Below are 21,096 nucleotides of genomic sequence, written 5' to 3' on the forward strand. Positions count from 1 at the left end.
CACATGGTGGCTCACAACCATCTATACCCTCTAAAGTCTTCTTCCGGTGGACAGGTGTACATGCAGAGAGAGCACTCATATACATAAAATAAATAAATAAAATCTTTATAAAAAAAAAAAAAAAAAGACCGACGTTTGGTCGGTCTGCCCAAACGTCCTTAATTAAAATTGGAAGTACTGGTAAGTTCATGGGCACTGAGAGTGAAAGAAGGAGCTGTTGAAGTGAGGTGGGCTGAGTTGGGCTGGTGGACTTGTTCCACCCTTTGTAGCATTTATTAGCTAGTGATAAGAATAGTGATAAAGTATATTTTACTTCTGAAAGAAGTTGAATAAAGATAGCCACTTAAGCCGGGCGTGGTGGCACATGCCTTTAATCCCAGCACTCGGGAGGCAGAGGCAGGTGGATCACGATTACTGTGAGTTTGAGGCCAGCTTGATCTACAAAGTGAGTTCAGGACAGCCAGGGCTACACAGAGAAACCCTTTCTCAGAAAAAAAGAAAGAAAGAAAGAAAAACATTTATTTCTTTATTATTATGTGCTCTGCCTGCATGTACACCTGTAGAAGAGGGCATCAGATCACATTATAGATGGTCGTGAGCCACCATGTGGTTGCTGGGAATTGAACTCAGGATTTGTAGACGAGTAGTCAGTGTTCTTAACCTCTGAGCCATCTCTCTAGCCCAGGTCCTAGTTTTCTCAGTGCCAGTCTCTGCCAGTTATGAATTCCGACCATTGCCTTCCAATCTTTTTATCTATTTAATAGGCTTCTGCAGAGTTCTTTCTTTGCCTCCCACGATACACACACTAAGGCTGTGTAGAAACCAGCTCCTAGCCAGGTGTGGTAGTGCACACTTTTAATCCCAGCACTCAGGAGGCAGAGGTAGGTGGATTGCTGTGAGTTCAAGGCCAGCCTGGTCTACACAGTGAGTCCAGGACAGCCAAGGCTAAACAGAGAAAAATCAAATGGAAAAAAAAAAAAAAAAAAGAAAGAAAATTAGCTCCTTTGCATGACACACCCCCTCCCCCAGTAATGTCTCATGTAGCCCAGGCTGGACTTGAACTTTCAATGTATCAGAAGATGGCCTTGAACAAGAGTTCTTGCTTCTGTCTTCCAAGTGCTAGGACTACAGGTGTGTAACATCCCCACCTGTGTTGTGCCTAGCAGGTAGCAGGAATGAGTGCAGGGCTGTGTTCTTGATGTGTCCACAGGCACCATGGCACCTGTGAAGACGCAGCACCTCTTGGCGGGCCAGCCGTATGCAGTGCCCCTTATCCAGCCAGACCTGCGGCGAGAGGAGGCCATCCAGCAAGTGGCAGATGCCCTGCAGCACCTACAGAACATCTCTGGAGACATCTTTAGCAGGTGGGACCCACTACCCAGCTGACCTGATAGAGGGTCGCCCCTTTTCTGTGCAGGATTCTCCGCGGTCCTAGGAATTAGGGACATACCTTCCGCAGACAACTCTTCAAAGACCCAACTACTTGCCAGTGTGGAAAGGGTTTGAGGGGAAAGTCCAGCTTGGAAACGTTCGTATAAGTGCCTGAGAGCTCACCGCCTGATGTAGCCCCTGGGGTTTTTGAGCTCCCTTGCGATGTTGTGTGCTTCTAAGCTCTTCCCACGAGATCGTGTGCTTCACTGCCTCCCGAGACCAGCCAGCCCCGGCTTAGGCTTTGGGAGCACAGGGCCCTGTGCTTAGGACTAGCTGTAGCAATGAGTATGCCAATGTCCCCTTTCTTTCTTCTTCTTCTTTTTTTTTTCCCCCCCAAGACAGGGTTTTTCTGTATAGCCTTGACTGTTCTGGACTCACTTTGTAGACCAGGCTGGCCTCGAACTCACAGCAATCTGCCTGCCTCTGCTTCCCGAGTGCTGGGATTTTTGTTTTGCTTTGTTTTTTTGAGACAGGGTTTCTCTGTGTAGCCTTGACTATCCTGGACTTGTTTTGTAGACCAGGCTGGCCTAGAACTCAAACTGATCCGCCTGCCTCTGCCTCCCAAATGCTGGGATAAAAGGTGTGTGCCATCACTGCCTGGCGGCTGTGTCCCCTTTCAACCAGAGCATAAAGTCCATGTGGGACGACAGACCTAAGCACTCTTACCCTTCCTTAGCTCCAGCTATGTGCTGAGGAATGGGTTTTGTCCCTCTATGGACAGGATGGTGTTCACAGATGCAGGTGATTTGGTCATCCACAGCAGGAGTCTCTTGTCAAGACACAGTAAAAGCAAGATGGGTGGGACTGCTGCAGGCATGACACAATAACAGCAGACTTCTCTAAGTAGACGGAACATGCTCTAAAACAATCGTAGCAACGACACGCCCGTGAAGACATAGCCAGCGGATCTGGTTTATTACATATACTGCGTTGCGCATGATTGTATGTGCCTTGCTTTATGCTACTGGCCGACCGGATTTGTTTCCACCAGCAGTATCCTCAAACCCAGGATTAATATGCCGAATTTTAGCAACGTTAGCACAGCCACAGCATGCTTAGGGGAGGTTTTCTGCCCGACTGCGTTGTTATGGGAATACCTTCATGTCTGTGGTCCTTCACTGGCTGAAATGTGTGCCACCATGAGTGTAACTGATCTTGTGACTAGTTAATTAGTTAACTACAGCTGTACTAAACCCATCAATGACCTAGCTGCATTAATTCCTTTAACCCTTAGGATGCTCTCTCTGTGAGACTGTTACCCTTCCTCTTTTGGGGGTTGGGGGCAAGGTTAGGGTATCATCGAGTCAGTCAGACCATGACCTTGCTGTGCGTTGGAGGATGACCCTAAGGTTCTGGCCCCCCTGCTTTCATCTGCCACGCACACATGTTAGAGGTGATGCCATCATGACTAGTCACCCCTCTTTTATGGACAGGGCAGAAAAGGAAAGCAGCATATGGAGAGGGTTAAGGCTGGCGCTGTCAGGGGCTAGGGAGATGCGAGCCTTGAGAGAATGCCTCTACATGTGGCCAGAGTCAGCACCACAGGGAGACAAACCTGCTGTGGCTCTGAGTGTGGGAAAGTGTTTGCAAAGCTTGTACACATTAAATGGGAACCACATCGTGGGTGCAGTGAGCCAGTGGGGCTGCCTCTGTGTCGGGTCTGTGCAAGACTGGAGCGTGGCAAGGAATAAGGAAGGCATATCCTTTAGTGTACACAGGATACACGGGGATTGTGGGGAAAAACAAGCAGACTGGGCCTGGGAAGTGCCAGGGACAGGCTTTTAGTCTGGTCAGGAAAGCTCCAGTGAAGAAAGGCCTCAACGAAGGAAAGAGCTTTGTCCTGTGACTGTCACAGCATTCCATTTAATTCAGTGACCCAGAGGCAATACTGGGTGTGGCATACTGGGTCAGGGCGCATCAGGGTCTTTGGCACTGTTATGCCTGACCCTCACTCACAGAGCATGGGACAGGTTAGCAGTGGGGCTGTGCAAGTCTTGCGAGCCAACATTGGGACTTCATATTTACTCTGTGAGCCATCTACAATGTATAGGGCAATTCCTCGTCTGACTGGGGTTAAATGTAGGAGAGGTCACAGGTCTGGATGGCCATTTGGCCTTGTTGCACATGTTTTTTTCTCTGGAGAGACCAGAAGTCTGTCAAACACCATGTGACCATCATGCGTAGGTGTGGGTGCAAACATTGCCAGCCATCAGTAGCTGGTCCTTGTGTGTGTGTTATCACAACTGTCTGCCTGCCTGAGGTTACAAACTCCTGGGTCCAGGAGTCACATCTTTCAGATGGCATATGTCGGCCCTGAACCAGTGCCACAGTGGTTGCCCTTCTCTGTGCAGAGCTCATGGCAGTGAGTCCCTTAGACCCATTGGGCTGAATAATACAGGCAGATGGAGGTCACATGACCAGCACTGCTAAGACCAGCTTAATAGGCAGGTTATATTTTGTTGAGTGCTTGAGCCAGGGCCTGGCAAGGCTCAGGTCTGCTGTTGGCACAGGTGGACAGAGGCCACAGAACTTGAAGTGCTCCCCAATCTCTACATTTTGCCCCCTTTGGTAGGATCTCCCAGCGAGTGGAGCTGAGTCGGCGCCAGCTGCAGGCCATTAGGGAGAGGGTCTCCTTGGCCCAGGCTAAGATAGAGAAGATCAAGGGCAGCAAGAAGGCGATCAAGGTAGGCCATGACTTCTGTGTTCTGTGGCTGGCGCCTTGCTCTCCCTGTACCCTTGCTGTCCAGCCTCACTCTACTTTCCTCCTGTCCACGTTCACCCCATTTTCAGTGCCTGTTTAAGATCACCAGGCCGTCTTGACTGTTTTGGGCCCCAGAGTTGACCCTCTGTCCACAGGTCTTCTCTAGCGCCAAGTACCCAGCGCCAGAGCGTCTGCAGGAGTATGGCTCCATCTTTACCGGTGCCCTGGACCCTGCTCTGCAGAGAAGACCCCGTTACAGGATCCAGAGCAAGCACCGCCCACTGGATGAGCGGGCCCTGCAGGTCTGAGTGCTTCCCCCGCATGTGTCACACATCGGGAGGCTATGGCGTTGGGAGTCAGGGGATGAAGGCTCTCCACAGGTTTTGGTCTCCATAAGGATTCTGCTTGGGATGGCACGGGGTCCATAAACCTGGTCCTGAAAATCCATCCACTCTGATCCTGCCCCAGGAGAAGCTGAAGTACTTCCCCGTGTGTGTGAGCACCAAGTCGGAGCCTGAGGATGAAGCTGAGGAGGGACTTGGGGCTCTTCCTAGCAACATTAGCTCCATCAGCTCCCTACTGCTCTTCAACACCACAGAAAATCTGTATGGCCAAGAGAGAGCCAGCGGGAAGAGGGGAGGGAGGGAGGCCTTGCCTGGAGAGCCCTGGGGCCCTGAGCCTTGTGCAGTCCTTAGGACTGACGAGCTTGATTGGGCTTGAGACTTGGGTATCGAAAGGACAAAGTGCTTCCCTGATGCACTGGGAGGGGTGGTCAGGGCCTGCCTGGCACGGGACAGTGATAGCCCTGTGACCCTAGCCCGCTCCACAGGTACAAGAAGTACGTTTTCCTGGACCCTCTGGCTGGCGCAGTCACAAAAACCCACACAATGCTGGGCACAGAAGAGGAGAAGTTGTTCGATGCCCCTCTGTCTATCAGCAAAAGAGAGCAACTGGAGCAGCAGGTGGGGGTGCTTAGGCAGCAGGCCCTGTCAGGGTGCTGTCCAGGAAGGGCTCCACGGAGCCTCTGCCTACCCAGCTGTGTGGCTGCACATGTGCTGCCTGTCCTGGGGTCCCAGTGTGCCCTGTGCTCTGGCAGAGCTGTCACACCTCCTGTACCCCCTGACCCTGCAGGCTCCAGAGAACTACTTCTATGTGCCGGACCTGGGCCAGGTTCCTGAGATCGATGTGCCGTCCTACCTGCCCGACTTGCCTGGCGTCGCAGATGACCTCATGTACAGTGCGGACTTGGGCCCTGGCATTGCCCCCTCCGCCCCTGGTGCCATTCCAGAACTGCCCACCTTCCACACAGAGGTGGCTGAGCCTTTCCAGCCAGGTGAGCTGGGCCCTAGGATGGGACTGAGCTGCAAAGGCTTGCTGACTCCTTCCTCAAACCCTCATACCTTTTCACTTTCCTTACAGAACTAGAGGATGGAGTGCTGCTGGCAGCACCTCCGCCACCTCCGCCACCACCACCACCACCGCCACCTCCCCCAGCTCCCACAGTGTTGGTCAGTACCTCCCAGCCAACGTTACCTGAGGCAGCAACTGCAAGTGGCCAGGTTGCCAGGGAAGAAGATGGTGGCAGCAGTACAGCCCACTCAGGTAGGGGCAGCGCAGATGGGGTGCATGTGGCCAGCCCTTATTAATAGAACTTCCAGCTTTCTCATGCCGGCTCCCTGAAGCAGCCTCTGTAGGTCACGTGTCCTACGTCTGGGATCTGCAGAGAGTTCTCGGTCTGGGTGTCCAGTATTGCTGGGTTGATAGAGTGGTTTCTGTGCTGTACAGAGCTGTGGGAGTCTGACTTTCAGGGCAGATGATGCCTCGGGAAGACGTTGTGCCTGGTTTCTAGGTAGCACTGGGGAGAGGGCCGATAACAGATGTGGAATTCCCAGCTTCCAGCTGTGCCACCATGTCTCTCAGCCTGTCACCACACACTTCAAGGAGCAGAAAGTCCATGTTGGCTTGTGCTAAGTTAGAGCAGTCATACATCAGACTCACAGCATCTGTCACTGCACGGTGTCATCCGGATGCGGGAGGAGAGAAGCCTGGGCATGAGGCCCCGCGGCTCACTGTCTGTAGATGTGCAAGACCGTGTTGTGTAGTCCTAGAGGCTTCAGCTTCAACAGCTGGGCTTCCCTGTGGATGCTATGCGTCTCCAGGTGCCAGATCCTGAGGTAGCCTCCAGCCTCTGGCTGGGCTGCTTTTCCCCGTCCTGTAACGCTGAGCAGTCCTTTCCCCTTGTCCTCACAGCCTCGGTTCAGGGGGCTCCGAAGGAGGTAGTTGACCCCTCCAGTGGCCGGGCTACTCTGCTCGAGTCCATCCGCCAAGCTGGGGGCATCGGCAAGGCCAAGCTACGCAGTGTCAAGGAGCGCAAGCTGGAGAAGAAGAAACAGAAGGAGCAGGAGCAAGGTGAGGGGCTGAGGGGCCGTGCAGTAGCCAGGCTCCCTGGCAACCCGCAGGAAGTCCCCTGTGCCTACCCTGATAGGCATCTTGCCCCTCTGGCCTGGGCCGTGGGTTCCCAGTGGGAAGCTTTCCTGTCTTGAGCTCTCCCAGCTGAAGCCGAGAGAAAGTAGAACCTCGGACAAGCATTGTCCAAGGATCCGTGCAGGAACATGAAGTCCTCTGAGACAGGACCAGGGGGTCATCCCCACCCCAAGGAGAAGGCTTTATGTCTGCCATCAGTCCTTGTCAGTGTAAAGCGTCAGTGTCCCAGCATTCAGAAGTCCTGGGTTTGCCTCCTGCATCTTCTTCTGACCTGCTTTGTGACTGTGTGCCAACAGCCTGGCCTCTCTGAGCGTGCTGAGAGCTGAAACATTAAGGGCTTGTAGCCAGCACATGGCAGGAGACTGGGTGTGGGAGTGCTGTACCGGGCAAGAGAGCCACAGTGTGTGTGTGACAGTCCCTGATCTTTCCTCTCCTGTCGCTTTCCCGCTACAGTGAGAGCCACTAGCCAAGGTGGGGACTTGATGTCAGATCTCTTCAACAAGCTCGTCATGAGACGCAAAGGTAAACCTCTTACCCATCTGTAGCTTCAGAGGTCTCTACTCTAGTACCCCACTGTCTCTCTCTTTTTCTTATTGCCTCTCCCTCCCAGGTATCTCTGGAAAAGGCCCTGGAACTAGTGAGGGTCCTGGTGGAGCCTTCACCCGAATGTCAGACTCCATCCCACCTCTGCCACCCCCACAGCAACCAGCAGGAGATGAGGATGAGGACGACTGGGAATCCTAAGAGTGCTTTGGCCCTTTTCCCACACTGGGCAGGAACAGCTGGGAAGGAGGGGCTCCTTCGCCAGTTGGGGCCTTTCAGGTCCTGTTGCCCAGGAAGATCCCGGGGTGTTGTACCCAGGGTCTGTGCCCAGTTTCTCTTCCTGGAGTCGGGGCTAACTGAGCCATCTGCTGGCTTCCCTGGTTCATGCAACTGCCTTACTTGATCCTTCCCTGAAGATCTTTCTCCTTTCAACATGATGGGATAAACAAAGGAACTGTAGACCTGGACCCAAGCCAACAGTGCCCTTTTAATAAATGACGAGTAGCCATGCCAGCTGCAGACAGCTTCTAAAATGTGAGCAGTCCTCCTTACCAAGTGTTCTTAGGTGCAGGGTGTCTGGGGGACCTGAGCTCTTTCTCTAGGATCAAGGCCAATGGAGATGAAGTCAGCTACTGGGGAGGGAGGGAGGGGTAGGTTTCCAGTGGGGAAATGTCTTGGTGTTTGCTGAGGGGCCTGAGGACAAGGGGTGCTGCAGGCCACAGGGAGGATTTGGAGACAAGGCAGGGAGTCCTGTGAAGGACTGAGGACACCTGAGGGATGGGGCTGCATTAGGAACTAAAACTGGTGTGAGGTCCCTGTGGACACAAGAGCCCCGAAAATGTGGATTCCTCAGGGTTAGATGAGAGATTCAAAGGTCAAAGATGCCTCCCCTGAAGGCCGGGAGGACATTCACCCTGGCCATGCCAGATGGGACGGGTAGATGTCAGGGTGAGCTGCCCTGGGCTAGGCAGGCTCTGATAGGGAACCAAGAAGACATCAAAGCAAGGATACCACTCAGGTCCAACTTGGTGACGTGGTGAGTGCTACTGGGGTTACAGGACTATGGAAGAAGAGCTGCAGGGGGAGAAATGACTCAGATACCTGCCATCACCAAAGGCCTCACCAAAGCTGGAACCCCAAAGTACACTGCTCAGCCTGCAGGCCGTGAGAGGGCCCTTTTCAGGCCGCTCAGCTTGTGTGAGAGTGTCTCCCATGTGGTCAGTTTCAGGGACTTCCTGGAGCTGTTTTGAGTTATTTTCTGAGTGTAAGGACAGCTGGTTTCAATTTCCCTTGGATTCTATTCTGACATATAAGTGGCAGAGTGAGCCGGCGAGGAATTTACGCTCACTAATGTTCAAAGAATGAAGACAAACAGGACGCACCCTGAGGCTGTGTGGACCCCTGGCACCTCATCATCGTCCTCACCTGACGCTCTTCTCTAGGATCTGAGACGCATAACCAGGCAGGAGAGCTCAGGCGTTTCAAACGCTTGGTTTAAGCTTTTCTATGGAGGCAGCAGCAGCAGCAGTGGCAGCAGGACAGGGGGCTGTGGGGCAGCTGTGGGCCAGCACGAATGGCTGCACTTGCCTTCTAGTACCAGTGCGTTGCTAATGAGCACACCAGTGGAAATTTCATGTCATTTTTCACTTTCCATGAAGCAACGTTCTGAAAATTCTTCCTTGGCTCCCAGGCCCTAGGAGAGGGGTGATGGACTGATGCTGGCCAGCCTGCTGCAGCGTCCACTCCCTGTGGTGATGGGAAAGGCAAATGGTGAGGGAGAGACACTAGCCAGAGAACATCCGGAAAGGGGGACAGTGGCCCAGCCACAGAAAATGGAGGTCATGCTCCATTTGTGGGGCTCTAACATGCTTGTCATACACTGCTAGGAGTTTCAGAGCTAGTGTGATCCAGGAAGCTGCTATCACTCATGCCACCCTCTGAGAACTGAGCTTTGCCTCAGCCAGCATCTGAAGCTACTGCTGTTCCTACCTGGACACTCTGTCACCTTGAGGAAACCCTTTCACTGGGATTTTTGTTTGTTTTGCTTTGGTGTTTTCGAGACAGGGCTTCTCTGTGTAGTGGCCCTGGCTGTCTGGATTCACTTTGTAGACCAGGCTGGCCTTGAACTCACAGAGATCCATCCACCTGCCTCTGCCTCCCAGAGTGTTGGGATCACAGGCGTGTGCCACCAGGCCCGGCCCTGGGGGATTTTCTTTTTCCTACGAAAGTAAGAACTGAATGAACAGGGGACGCACTCCCTGAATCCTCCCAGCCCTGACCTGCTGTCACTAGACCTTCAGAATGGTGGCAGGTTACTGTGAGGCTTCCAGCATGGGGCTGTCCTCAGTTGGAGCCACAGGCAAACAGTTCTGCACCACAGTCCTTCCCTTCTTCCTGCCTGCTGAGAGCACCCAGGACACAAGGTTGCTATGTGTGTGAGGGCCCACGGCTCAGCTGTGACCTTCGCAACACAGGCTCTTCCAACTCGCCATAGCACCATGAATCCTCTCAGGCATGTTACTGTTTTACTCTTTTCCTACTCACCTCCCCACGTTCGGCTCCCGACGGTCCTGGACTCTGTCGGAGTGTAACGTCCTTGTGGACAGCTTTGACCATCAGAATAATGATCCCTAGATCCAGCCCCTAGTGTGTGCCTGGCACATCCCTAGGTTTATTGAATGTCAACTGAGACCGGAAGAGGTCACACCACTGCACAAAGGCAGCCTGGAAGCTGGAGTCGGGTCTCAGCACCGATCCTCACCCTTAGCCACGACGCTACAGGAGGAGCGGAGAAGGCGCAGCCCAGGAAGTGAGGAACAGGCTGCGCGGCTAACACTGTGAGCCCCAATCTGTCAGACATCCCACTCCTAGCACAAAATTAAAAATAAATAAATAAATAAATAAATGCGGTAACAGTGGTCATGGGCCACCCTCTGACAAATCAGGAAAGACCCTCCTTCGGGTGCCAAAGCCAGAGGGTGGATTCACAAGAAAGTTGTCGCCCTTTTGAGGCAGAGCTGGAACTACAAGGACGCTGTGGAGAGCCTAGGGCACGTGATGGGATTCATGGTCATTTAGCTCCTCTGTCCCTTTGGCCTACAGCTGGCTCTACCCATGCAGTTGTTGGCATACTGAGCATTCTGAGGAGAAATGGACCCTAGTGATGGGACTGAGTAGTCCGAGAACTTCCGGGACTTAGGAAACTGTGAGTGGGAACATCAGTGTCCTGGCTCCTGGCTGGAAAGTCCTGGGCCTGAAGACCCCAGCTGTCCTTCTAGGCTGAAACTCAGCGTTTCAACCATGATAATGAAGAGGGGTCAAGGCCACAGGTCACGCCCAGGATAGTTATACCCGGCACGACCTGTGGCTTTGTCGTGTTGGCTAGTTCGTCTACCATCCCTTTCTTCCGAGGCTGAGGGTTTGGAGCAAGTAGCGATATCCTCAGAAGATAGTAAGAAAGCTTTTATTTTTATTTTTTTCTTGGACAGGGTTTCTGTGTAGCCTTGGTTGCCCTGGACTTACTTTGTAGACCAGGCTGGCCTCGGACTCAAAGAGACACACCTGCCTCTGCCTCCCCAGTGCTGGGATTAAAGGAGTGTGCCACCATGCCAGGCCCAACTTTTAGTTTTCATAGGATCAGTTTCTAAAGAATTCACTGTAATAAAACTCTGTAGCTTCATTATTACAAAACAGATTAAATATCTACAGTAAGGAGGAAAAAAAACCAAATATATGTATGAGTGATATACTAAACACCTCCGTTTACATATTAAGAGTTTGTGTACATCTGGTATTAGGAAATTCTTTTACATTAAACATTTTTCGAGGAAAGCCTATTTATAAACGATAATCTGTAAAACGAAAATCCTAATATCGAAGGTTAAATCAAGGATCAAGCGCAATAGCGGAAGAGGGCGCGCGCGCACACTCCCTGTCCTCCAAATCAGGGGACCGCAAGGGCCGCCGGTTATCTGAAGTGCGCAGGCGCAGTGGCGCGGGGGCGTGGCCAGTTTTCCCGCGCGGGCGCACCTCCTGTGAAGCCCTGGTTCAAATTCAGACGCCGCGGCCTGGCTCGCTTGCCTGCCTCAGCGAGACGGTCCCGTGGCTGGAGGTGAGTTCTGTGCTGCGTGGAGACATCGCTGAGGGCGACGGCAGCGAGGCGAAGAAGGCCGACGCGTGCGGAGGCGCGAACTGAAGCGGCTGCAGGAGCCGGAGGGCGGGGTGGGCAGAGCGCGCGGAACGGCTGGGAGTGGGGTGGGCGTGTGATTGACTGGCAAAGAACCAACGCTAGGGGCAGCCCGGAGTTGAGTTTTAAAGTGTAGGGAAGCTGTATATTAAGCAATTTTCGGGGAATATTTTGTTTAGTGAACGCCAGGCGAACACTATGACCACCTCTGCTAAGCATGAAGACACATGTTTATTGATAATTATTAACCTGAGCGCCAATTTGGCAATCTGCCTCAGGGCCCATAGTGTCACGTGCTTGGCCTGTGCTGTCCTTTTTTAGGGTTCAGGAAGGACGATCGAGTATGTAAGTCTACCACACTGGTGATGGAAGTGGCATCAAAGCGGGAGTAAATAATAAATCCATGGTTCCTGCACTAGGAAGCTTGCAGTTCTCATGTGCAGGAGTCTGTCTGCCCGCAACCCATGTCCCTGGCTTTCCCGGACAGCCACGTTCTTCACCTCCAAGGGCATCGTTCTAGGACATATTTTTAGTATTGTTAGTAATTTGTTGTACCTGATGAGCTTGCCCCAAGCAGAGCTCTATGAACCTGGCTTAAATCTGTGCTTTTCTTCTTTGAGTAACTAGTTTTACTCCATTTTATGGAGAATAAGAAAATGATATGAAGATGCCAGATACTAGCACCAATTCATATAAAATGATAAGATACCAGGCAGCAGATATTATGTTATAGACGAGTTTATTAAATGAGCATGGGGGACAGAGAGACAGAGACAGAGAGATAGAGAAAGAGAGAGGAAGAGAGAGTAGAGCGAGGTTACCAGGAGGATCTGTCACTGTATATGGCCTGGGCAGGGCCACGCCCCCTCCCCCGCAAAACCCCCCCCCCCCCCCGTGCCAGGTAGGCAATGACATCACAGGTACAGACTGAAGCAGAATCCTAACACTCCTTAGCACCCCAAACCCTTTCTGATGGAGATTAACATCAGAGCTGCTGTTAGTGAGCTGAGTCCCCGGACCATCAGCACCTACCGACAACCATGTTCTGTCATGATGTCATGATGTCGGTTATAGGTTGAGTGAGGTCGTAAAGGGGGTGCTGCAGACTGGCTAGCACGCGTCAGATGCTCAGAATTTGTCAGTTAGCCTTTTTTTTTTAATCATTTTTTTTATTTTTAAGATTTATTGATTAACTATACAGTATGCACCAGATCACATCATAGGTGATTGTGAGCCACCATGTGGTTGCTGGGAATTGAACTCAGGACCTCTGGAAGAGTAGAGTAGTCAGTGCTCTTGACCTCTGAGCCATCCCTCCAGCCCCAGTTAGCCTTTTAAAATTACTTCTATTTTACTATTTTATGTTATGGGTATTTTGCCTGCCTTTGTGTCTGGACCTCCTAGACCTGGAGTTACAGACAGTTGTCTGCTGCTATGCGGGTGCTAAGAACCGACCCAGGCCGATGCTTTTAACAGCCCCGGTTGTCTACTTTTCTTCCCCTTCATGTTTTAATGGATTTTCAGTTGCATATCTCTTTTTATTATTGCATTTTCTTATTTGGAATGTGGTTGTTTGTTTGTTTTGTTGTTGTTTTGGTCAGTAATTTTTTTCCACCTGGGTAGTCGTTTCATTTATCTACTCCTAACAACTGCAAGAATGTGCTGGCAACTACCTTTCCTCAAAAATAGTTTGATGGGGCTGGAGAGGTGGCTCAGTGGTTAAGAGCACTGTCTGCTCTTCCAGAGGACCTGGGTTCAATTCCCAGCACCCACATGGCAGCTCACAACTGTCTGTAACTCCAAGATCTGACACCCCTACACCAGTGCACATAAAATAAAAGAAAAAGAAAAAAAAATTGATACTATCATTGTCATTTAGGACAGTGTAGTTAAAAAGAAAAATAGGGAGCCGGGTGTGGTGGCGCAAGCCTTTAATCCCAGCACTCGGGAGGCAGAGGCAGGCGGATCGCTGTGAGTTCGAGGCCAGCCTGGTCTACAAAGTGAGTCCAAGACAGCCAAGACACAGAGAAACCCTGTCTCGAAAAACAAAACAAAACAAAACAAAACAAAACAAAAAACAAGGGGGGGGAGGAGGGAGGAATGGGAGGATACAAGGGATGGGATAAACATTGAGATAGTAACAAGAATAAATTAATAAAAAAAAGAAAGAAAAAAAAAAAGAAAGAAAAATAGGTTTTCAATTCATTAATAATAAAGTGTGTGAGTTCGAAGCCAGCCTGATGTACAAAATGAGTCCAGGACATCGTAGGCTACACAGAGAAACCCTGTCTGAAAAAAAAAATAAAGTGAGCCTTAGGGTTATTAATATTTGGACTTAGAAGAGATGGACCTGTCCGGTTAACGCTCAAGAAGAGAGGTGTGGATGAGTGTGTCCTCCAGATGGCAAAGAGGTGGTGGAGGAAAACAGTTTCAGAAGAGGAGACAGGCGAAACACATGGAGCTTTCAGCTCGTGGCCTGCCAGGGAGAGACGCTAAGGCCTTAGTATTGCGAAGCCAGTCCAGTCAGACATAGTGGCTGTGAAAAGCATTCTTCCAGTCTGTAACCAGACAACTGAGTTTTAGGGGAGCTAGGATGCTAGAGACTTTTTTACCCTGAGGCTCCCACTATAGAGCCCCAGAAAGCTCTGTATCTCCTGGCCAGAAACAGTGACCAGTAGATGGCGCTGCTTGTGTTACAGTAGAGGTTAGGGTGAAGAAAAGTAGGTGTGAGCTGCCCTCTGCTGGAGGCTGCATGTGAACTAGCCTTCTGACCCAGCCTTGCTGGTCATTTTGTGCATCCCCATAGGTTCATAGGCCTTGGCTGCGGGAGCAGACGAGGCAGCTGCGGCATGCGAATGCCCCAGTACAGAGGCCCTGGAGAAGGACTCACAAGGGGCAGCTGTGGCCTAAATAGCAGTCACCTTGCTGAGAAGAGCCTCCTCTTTTGTAGAGGTATTATTGGAAGGAAACCCAGCAGCAGCATGGCAGGTTCATCTTAGGGCTTTTCTGGACTGGATTCTGCAGTCATGACATCTGGCCAGCATTACTGTGTGGATTGTATGGTTCTGGTATAATCATGTGTGTGTAATGGACAGAGCATGGTCTCTGCTTGCCAGAAAGCGTACAGCCCAGAGGAAAAGTCTTTGACAAGTGGGAAAACTGCTTTGGGCTGCATAGGTTTCAAACAACTTCATGGCTCACGAGAAAGGTAATAGGTTTTTCTCTTTCTTTTTTTACTCTAGGGCAATGGCTGAGGAAAACTGCGAGATTGATGGCATCAATTTCCCCTTTCCCTACAAACCCTATCCTATCCAGAAGGACTTCATGGCAGAGCTCTACAAGGTTTTAGATGCTGGCAAGATTGGGATATTTGAGAGTCCAACTGGCACGGTGAGTGTGAGGAAGGAGGGAGTGTCGCTAAGACAACTTGGAGGCCACCTGACTTGACAGTTCACCTGTGTAGACATTGCCTTCCTTGAGAAGAAACTGGACACAGTAGTCACTTCCTCTACTCAGCTGTTAAACACAGCACCACAGTCTGAGAAAAACCAGGTTAAAGGCAGCTGGGACTTTACAATTGCAATGGAAGTCGGGCGCTGGTGGCGTGCGCCTTTAATCTCAGCACTTGGGAGGCAGAGGCAGGTGGATCTCTGTGAGTTTGAGGCCAGCCTGGTCTACAGAGTAATTCCAGGACAGCTAGGGCTACACACAAAGAAACCCTGTCTCGAAAAACTTAAAAAAAATTACAATGTAAACCACAACATCAATGTTTTTGAGATTTCTCTGATACAGTGCTGCCTTGATGTTGAGGAACATAACCATGGCTTTGGCTTTTCCCCACATCCAGCTTACTGTTACAGGGTTAGAATCTAGGTTCCTGAGTGTTACTGAGAGCCAACCAAGGGACCCTGTTTTCCCCTCTGCCCATCTAAGGTGGGCTGTTGAAACTGAGCGGCTGGTGATTCTGGCCTCTTTCTGGCACTGTGGTCTATCATCTTGCATAGTGGGTACTATGTGAACTATGTGTTTCGTTGTGAAGAGTCTCAAACTCTAGGCTTCAGCCTCCCAGATGTAAGAACCTGTGGTCCCAGGTAACTGCATGCCTGGCATCTAGTGGAGCTTGGCACCACTGGCCCACAGGAGGCTCTTCATATGAATTTTTTGAAGGACAAAGGAAAGGCAGTTGAATGGTCCCTGTCCTTCTGTGTACGGAAGTCCATCTCCAGAACTGACTGTCTTGGGGCAGAACGTATGGTCACTGGGATACTCTGTGGTTCCTTTCTATTCCTTTATACCAGCAGTTCTCAACCTGTGGGTCGCAAACCGTTGGGAGTCAGCGACCCTTTCACAGGGGTCACAGATATCCTGCATACCAGATGTTTACATTACAATTCATAACAGTAGCAAAATTACTGTTATATGGTAGCAGTGAAAATAATGTGGCTGTACGGTGAGTGGGAATATTTTATGACTACCTTATGAAGATCCTCCTGCCTCTGCCTCTGCCTCTGCCTCTGCCTCCCGAGTGCTGGGACTAAAGGCGTGCGCCACCACCGCCCGGCACGATACACAACTTTTTCATAAGTTCCAATTGACATTTTTTAGTATCGTTAGCATTAATATTTTTGTTACTTCTTTCTTACATTACTTGAAATCAAACCAGGGCCTCAAGCCTATACCAGTGGGGCTCTTCATCAGCAACTCACCTGCAGCCCTCTCCGTCTGCAGTGCTTGTGGTCTCACTGCAGTATCTACAACTGCCTAGTTATCCTTCAGGGTTTGCATTAGAGTACACAGGATTACTTTTGAATGATAGTTTTGTGCATACCCTTAAGAACTTGTCTCTTTATAGGAGGCTATGTAAGGGCTCAGGAACCAGGTGTCTGTAGTTGGGCTGCTGTGGCATGCTGATGTCCTGCTTGTCTTGTGCAACAGCAGTTAACATTAGCATTTACACACACACACACACACACACACACACACACACACACACCCTGCAGTCTGCACATGGCCACCATCCCCTGGTTCTCCTGGAGGAATGCTGCTTGGATCTCTTTGCCATTCCATTTAATGTTTTCCAGAAGCTGAAACAGTGTAATGGGATGTTCTTTAAGATGTGTCATCATCTCACTATTCCTTAGAAGGGTCATCCTAGCCGGGCGGTGATGCTGCACGCCTTTAATCCCAGCACTTGAAAGGCAGAGGCAGGTGGATTGATGTGAGTTTGAGACCAGCCTGGTCTACGAAGCAAGTTCAGGACAGCCAAGGCTACACAGAGAGACCCTGTCTCGAAAAACAAAAAGACAAAAACAAAAAAAAAAAAAAAAAAACAAAAAAAAAGAAAAGAAAAGAAAAAAGAAGGGTCATCCTAGCCAGAGCCATTCAAAGTATTAATAAAGGTTGCAGATCCCACATCTCAGGATAATGAGAATCCCATCATTACTTAATAGTAGCAAGTACCCAGTTTCTTACTTTGCTGTCAGGTGTTTTTTGGATCCTGCTTTCTCTGTATTAAGTAACCTAATGCTTGTATCAGCGCCATGGGTGAGGGTTACTATTACCTGGCCTGCTTTGAGAGTCGGCTTAGAGCCCCAGAGCTAGTAAGTCAGGTATACAGGGGAGGAGTCGTAAGTCTCACTTATGGTACCTCCCAGGGCAGGTGGGTTCAGACCCTGCTCTGGGGACTCTGAGCCACCCCGGAGTTAAGCAGGCTGAGGGTAACGTAGGCAGAAGGTTAGCTCTAAAGATTAACTTGAACCTAAATGGACCCTAGGAACAGCAGCTGGAGGGACTCCACAGTCTCCTCTCTCATCCCTTTCCTGGGCCTTTAGAGTACAGAGTACACAGCAGAAACCCAGTATTTACAGTTCTGGAGGTTCAGTCTGGGATCAACATACTAACAGGTTTGGTTCATCCTGGGATGGGAAGGACATCTGGGCCCAGGCCTTGTCTGCTAGATGCCATCTTCTCCTGTGTCTCTTCATGTGTCTTTGCTCTGTGGGTGTTTGCATCTAAATGTCCCTTCCTCAAAAGGTTCCCAGTCCTTGTAAGAAATAGGACTCGGTAAGAGCCTCATGTTAACTGATTGGACCCCAGGGACTCTATTTCTGAGTAAGTTCACATTCTGAGACCCTGGGGTTAGGAGCTCAGCATCAGGGATGCATGTCGACCTGTGAGAGGGACCATAGGAAACCGTGACCTGAGTCAGGAATAGTGTTTTGGAAAGCAGTTGTCTTCAGCAACAGGAACTCTGACTGATTATGCGTGTCTGGACTCCAGTTGCCTTAAAGCTTAGAGTGAGATACCGCTTTGGCAAGAATTTGTGATTTCATGCTTTGTATTTCTTGGCTGTTAATGATTATTTATTTATTTATTTATTTATTTATTTATTTATTTATTTTAACCATTCTTTAGTTATATTAACTTGTGTTATTTGTAAGTTGAAAAACACGTTCTTTTTTTTTAAAGTTTCTCTAGACAGGGTTACTGTGTAGACCACGCTGGCCTGTAACTCACAGCGATCCACCTGCCTCTGCCTCCCAAGTGGCATGTGCCACTGTGCCTGGCTGAACAAGCACATTCTTTTGGAACATAGAGCTATATGGCTTAAAAGAAGCTCAGTACTGCATCTTGACACCAGGCTTTTCATGTCTTCCTGTTTCTCTCGACTGTTACTAATCCCTTTCTTTCTGCGTGGTCTTAGAGCATCCTCATGCTTAGAACTGGGGTTGGTGTTTGAAGTCCTTATTACATGGGGAGAGCTGTGTGGGAAGCCTCCTGGTCTGGTTTGAGGTTGTTTTTCTTCTTGTAGGGAAAGTCCTTAAGTCTTATTTGTGGGGCCCTGTCCTGGCTCCGAGACTTTGAACAGAAGAAACTGCAAGCAGAGGCTCATCTTCTTGCATCTGGATCTGACTCCACAAGTGGTGGGAAGAACTCACTCCCATCTTCCTCATCTTGCCAAGAACCCTGTGACACCCTGAGGCCTGCTGGAGAACCTGACTGGGTCACTGAATTTGTTCAGAAGAAAGAAGAAAGGGAGCTGGTGGAAAGGCTGAAGGTGGGATCTTAGGGCTGAGAAGCAGGAGTGATCAAGGATGTAAGCTTCATGGATTATTGTCAGTTTATTACAAGATTTAGGTATTCCATATCTGTCTGGGGGTACCACTCAGGCCTTTGGTGAGCTTGTGGCTGTCACAGCCTCTTTGTGATTTGAGCAGGCCTTTTCCTCTTCTGACTCCCTCACCTGGGGAGGGACTTCCATCCTGTGCCTTAGAGAAGGAGCACCAAGCCCTGTGCACTGAGCAGGAGGGTTGGATTTACAGGGACAAAGTGGAGTGTTGGCAAGGGGCCCTCAGTTGCCTTCTCCTGAGAAAGGCCTACAGTGGCCCTGCCTGCAGGGATCTTTTCTGCTGTCCCTGTCCTTTAGGAGGAGCAGGTGAAGAGGAGGAAGCGAGAGGAGCGTCTGCAGCAGGTCTGCCAGGATGGAAGGCTCAGGTTTGCAGCCAAGCGCATGGTGAGCATGGGGCGCTGTGGCGTGTGAGGCAGCTGTGTGCTGCCTGGATTTTGGTGAGAGAGCAGAGTGCAGACTCCACTCCTTGCTCCCATTGGCCACCTTCTCTTTAAGCAGTAGCTGGGGGTCTTGAGTGGTGGAGAATCTGAGAAGCTCATGCTATAAGGTAGATGTGAGTGCTTTATCTTAGTGACAGCAGTGCCAGGGCCAGTTCTGTCACAGTCATGTGGGGGGAGGGGCTCCAGTGCTGGGACTTCTTTTGTGTCTTGTCCTATGCAGAAACAGGAAGAAGAGGAGACGGAAACGCTCCTGCGCCTCAGCAGGGAGATGCTGGCTGCAGGAACAGGACCAGAGCTCCTAGAGCAGCTGGAGTGTGGGGAGGAGGAGCTGGTGCTGGCAGAGTATGAGAGTGACGAGGAGAGAAGAGCCAGCAGGTGAGACAGCTCTGCCCTCGGCCAGAGATGCTCTGAAACACCGATGAGAAGGCCTGATAGCCACCTGTTCATTTCCTAAATTGGGCTTTTAACTTAGGGTCCGTAACTGCTGGTGACAATCATGGCTGGCCCTTACTCTGTGTTAGTCCCTTGTGTGTGTCAAGATAGTTTTCCCCACATGTGGAGGCCAAGGGTGGTCAGGTGCAGTGTCTTGCCCAATGCTGTGGCCTCATAAATAGAGGAGAGAGCTGGGCCTGGACCTAGTCCACCTCTAAACTTAAGCATGTGTGGGTGCATGCCCCTATCAGGAGCCTGACTCACGCTTGGATGCTAAGGTGTTTGGTCTGGATGAGCAGGTTTCTGTTTCATGAGCTTCAGTTGTGAGTGAATCAGGAAACACTGGCGGGAGGGACATGATTACTTCTGCATCTTACAGCTCCGCTCCAGGTCTGCTTCTCTGATTCCCTCTGTAATTCCAGTGCAGGAAGGCTTGGTGGCCCAAGTGCTGCACCCTACAGTCACAATCTGGATAGGCACAGTGACCGCAGATGAGCACAGGACCTGGCAGGATTAATCTTTGGGAACCTCAGTTACCCAGTAGATTGGCTGGGTGTAGTCCTGTCCATGGATGCATATGTTTCCACACTGGGAGGTGGGTGGTAAGTAAGCCCCCGCTGAATCCAGCGTGCTTGCTGCGAGGAAAATGGAGCAGTGCAGTAGTGTGTGGAGTCAGCAGAGGGGAGGCCTGCTAAGGAGCTGCTGTGTTAAGAAGGCTTAGGACAGAAAGTTTGGGGCACGAGGGCTCTGGTTAGTAGTGACCCATGAGCTCACTGGGCTGGACGTGGGGACACTGTGTGCTAGAGGGAAGGGCCCAAGTATGAGATAGAGGAAGAGAGAGAAGACCCAGGAGGAAGTAGGACTCATACCTTAGTCAGTGCTGACGGACGTCATAGTCAGTACTGCAGGATGCTGGGGAGGGATTAATTAAGCCAAAGAGTGGTATGGTCCATTTCTACTACTAGGAAGGTCCTTCAAGCATTAAGGCTCATGGCTCTTTCCCAGTAGCACAAGAATTGAGATAATTTTATTGCTGTTCCTGTCAAGGCTTTGACAGGGCCTGCATGTCTCATGCTCGCTCTGTGGACACTGCAGTTGTCACATGACTGCCTATATTCAGCACACCTGCTTGACTTGACCTGCAGCCATCCTTTGCCAGACACTAGTAGGGCAGCTGTTTTGGTTTCCTGACTGTGCCAAGTCTTCCCCTCTCTGTGGATGCTCTGAGCACTCTTCTCTCCTGCTGTGGCAAATGTCTTCACTCCTCCTGAGCCCACTTCTGTTGTCTGTGGCCTCTGTGTCAGCCCTTCACGTTTCCTCCCTTCGCCTTTTTAGACTGGCTCATGGCCTTGAACTTGTACCAAGGTGCTTGATGGCCTTGAACGCAAGTTGATCCTCCTGCCTCAGTATATCTACAGATTATAGAGTTTGAGATTCCAGTGGGTGCCATTACATCCAGTTTTCAGCTGGGCTTGGCCATGAGGCATCTCCAGGGAAGAAGAGGTCTTTATGTAAGCTCCCGTTTCTAGAGCCAGGGTCACATTTGGCACATCTGTACTTAGCGCATGTAGTTGATGTATGTGCACACACAAACTACTCTTTGTCTCATTCTGAGAAGTCCAAAAATACTGTATATACGGAGTCTACTGGTGGTAGAGAGTTTGTGGTTTTTGTTGCCTTGGCCAGTGGCTGAGAGTCACCGCTTCTCTCTCTCCACACGGCATATATAAAGCACCTGAGTTCATATCGT

The 21,096-nt window shown here is 50.5% G+C and overlaps 2 protein-coding genes across 2 annotated transcripts in view; both read left to right on the forward strand.

The window, feature by feature from the left end:
- The first annotated feature begins 1,078 nt into the window (after positions 1-1,078).
- Washc1 (WASH complex subunit 1) lies at positions 1,079-7,467 on the forward strand. The gene is made up of 10 exons (XM_051154457.1): positions 1,079-1,364; positions 4,004-4,115; positions 4,288-4,434; positions 4,601-4,737; positions 4,962-5,094; positions 5,264-5,465; positions 5,552-5,734; positions 6,383-6,541; positions 7,070-7,138; positions 7,227-7,467. Exons 1-10 carry the CDS (start codon positions 1,216-1,218, stop codon positions 7,358-7,360), a joined length of 1,425 nt encoding a protein of 474 aa, XP_051010414.1. The 5' UTR covers positions 1,079-1,215; the 3' UTR covers positions 7,361-7,467.
- A 3,718-nt stretch (positions 7,468-11,185) lies between these two features.
- Positions 11,186-21,096, forward strand: part of Ddx11 (DEAD/H-box helicase 11) — a 31,300-nt gene continuing 21,389 nt past the window's right edge. Inside the window, exons 1-5 of the mRNA XM_051154456.1 lie at positions 11,186-11,380; positions 14,588-14,735; positions 18,157-18,402; positions 18,772-18,858; positions 19,135-19,289. Coding sequence (XP_051010413.1) covers positions 14,592-14,735; positions 18,157-18,402; positions 18,772-18,858; positions 19,135-19,289 — 632 coding nt within the window. The 5' untranslated portion in view covers positions 11,186-11,380; positions 14,588-14,591. The remainder of the gene's footprint in view (positions 11,381-14,587; positions 14,736-18,156; positions 18,403-18,771; positions 18,859-19,134; positions 19,290-21,096) is intronic.

The sequence above is a fragment of the Acomys russatus genome, chromosome 12, assembly GCF_903995435.1.
Source record: "Acomys russatus chromosome 12, mAcoRus1.1, whole genome shotgun sequence".
Classification (NCBI taxonomy): Eukaryota; Metazoa; Chordata; class Mammalia; order Rodentia; family Muridae; genus Acomys; species Acomys russatus.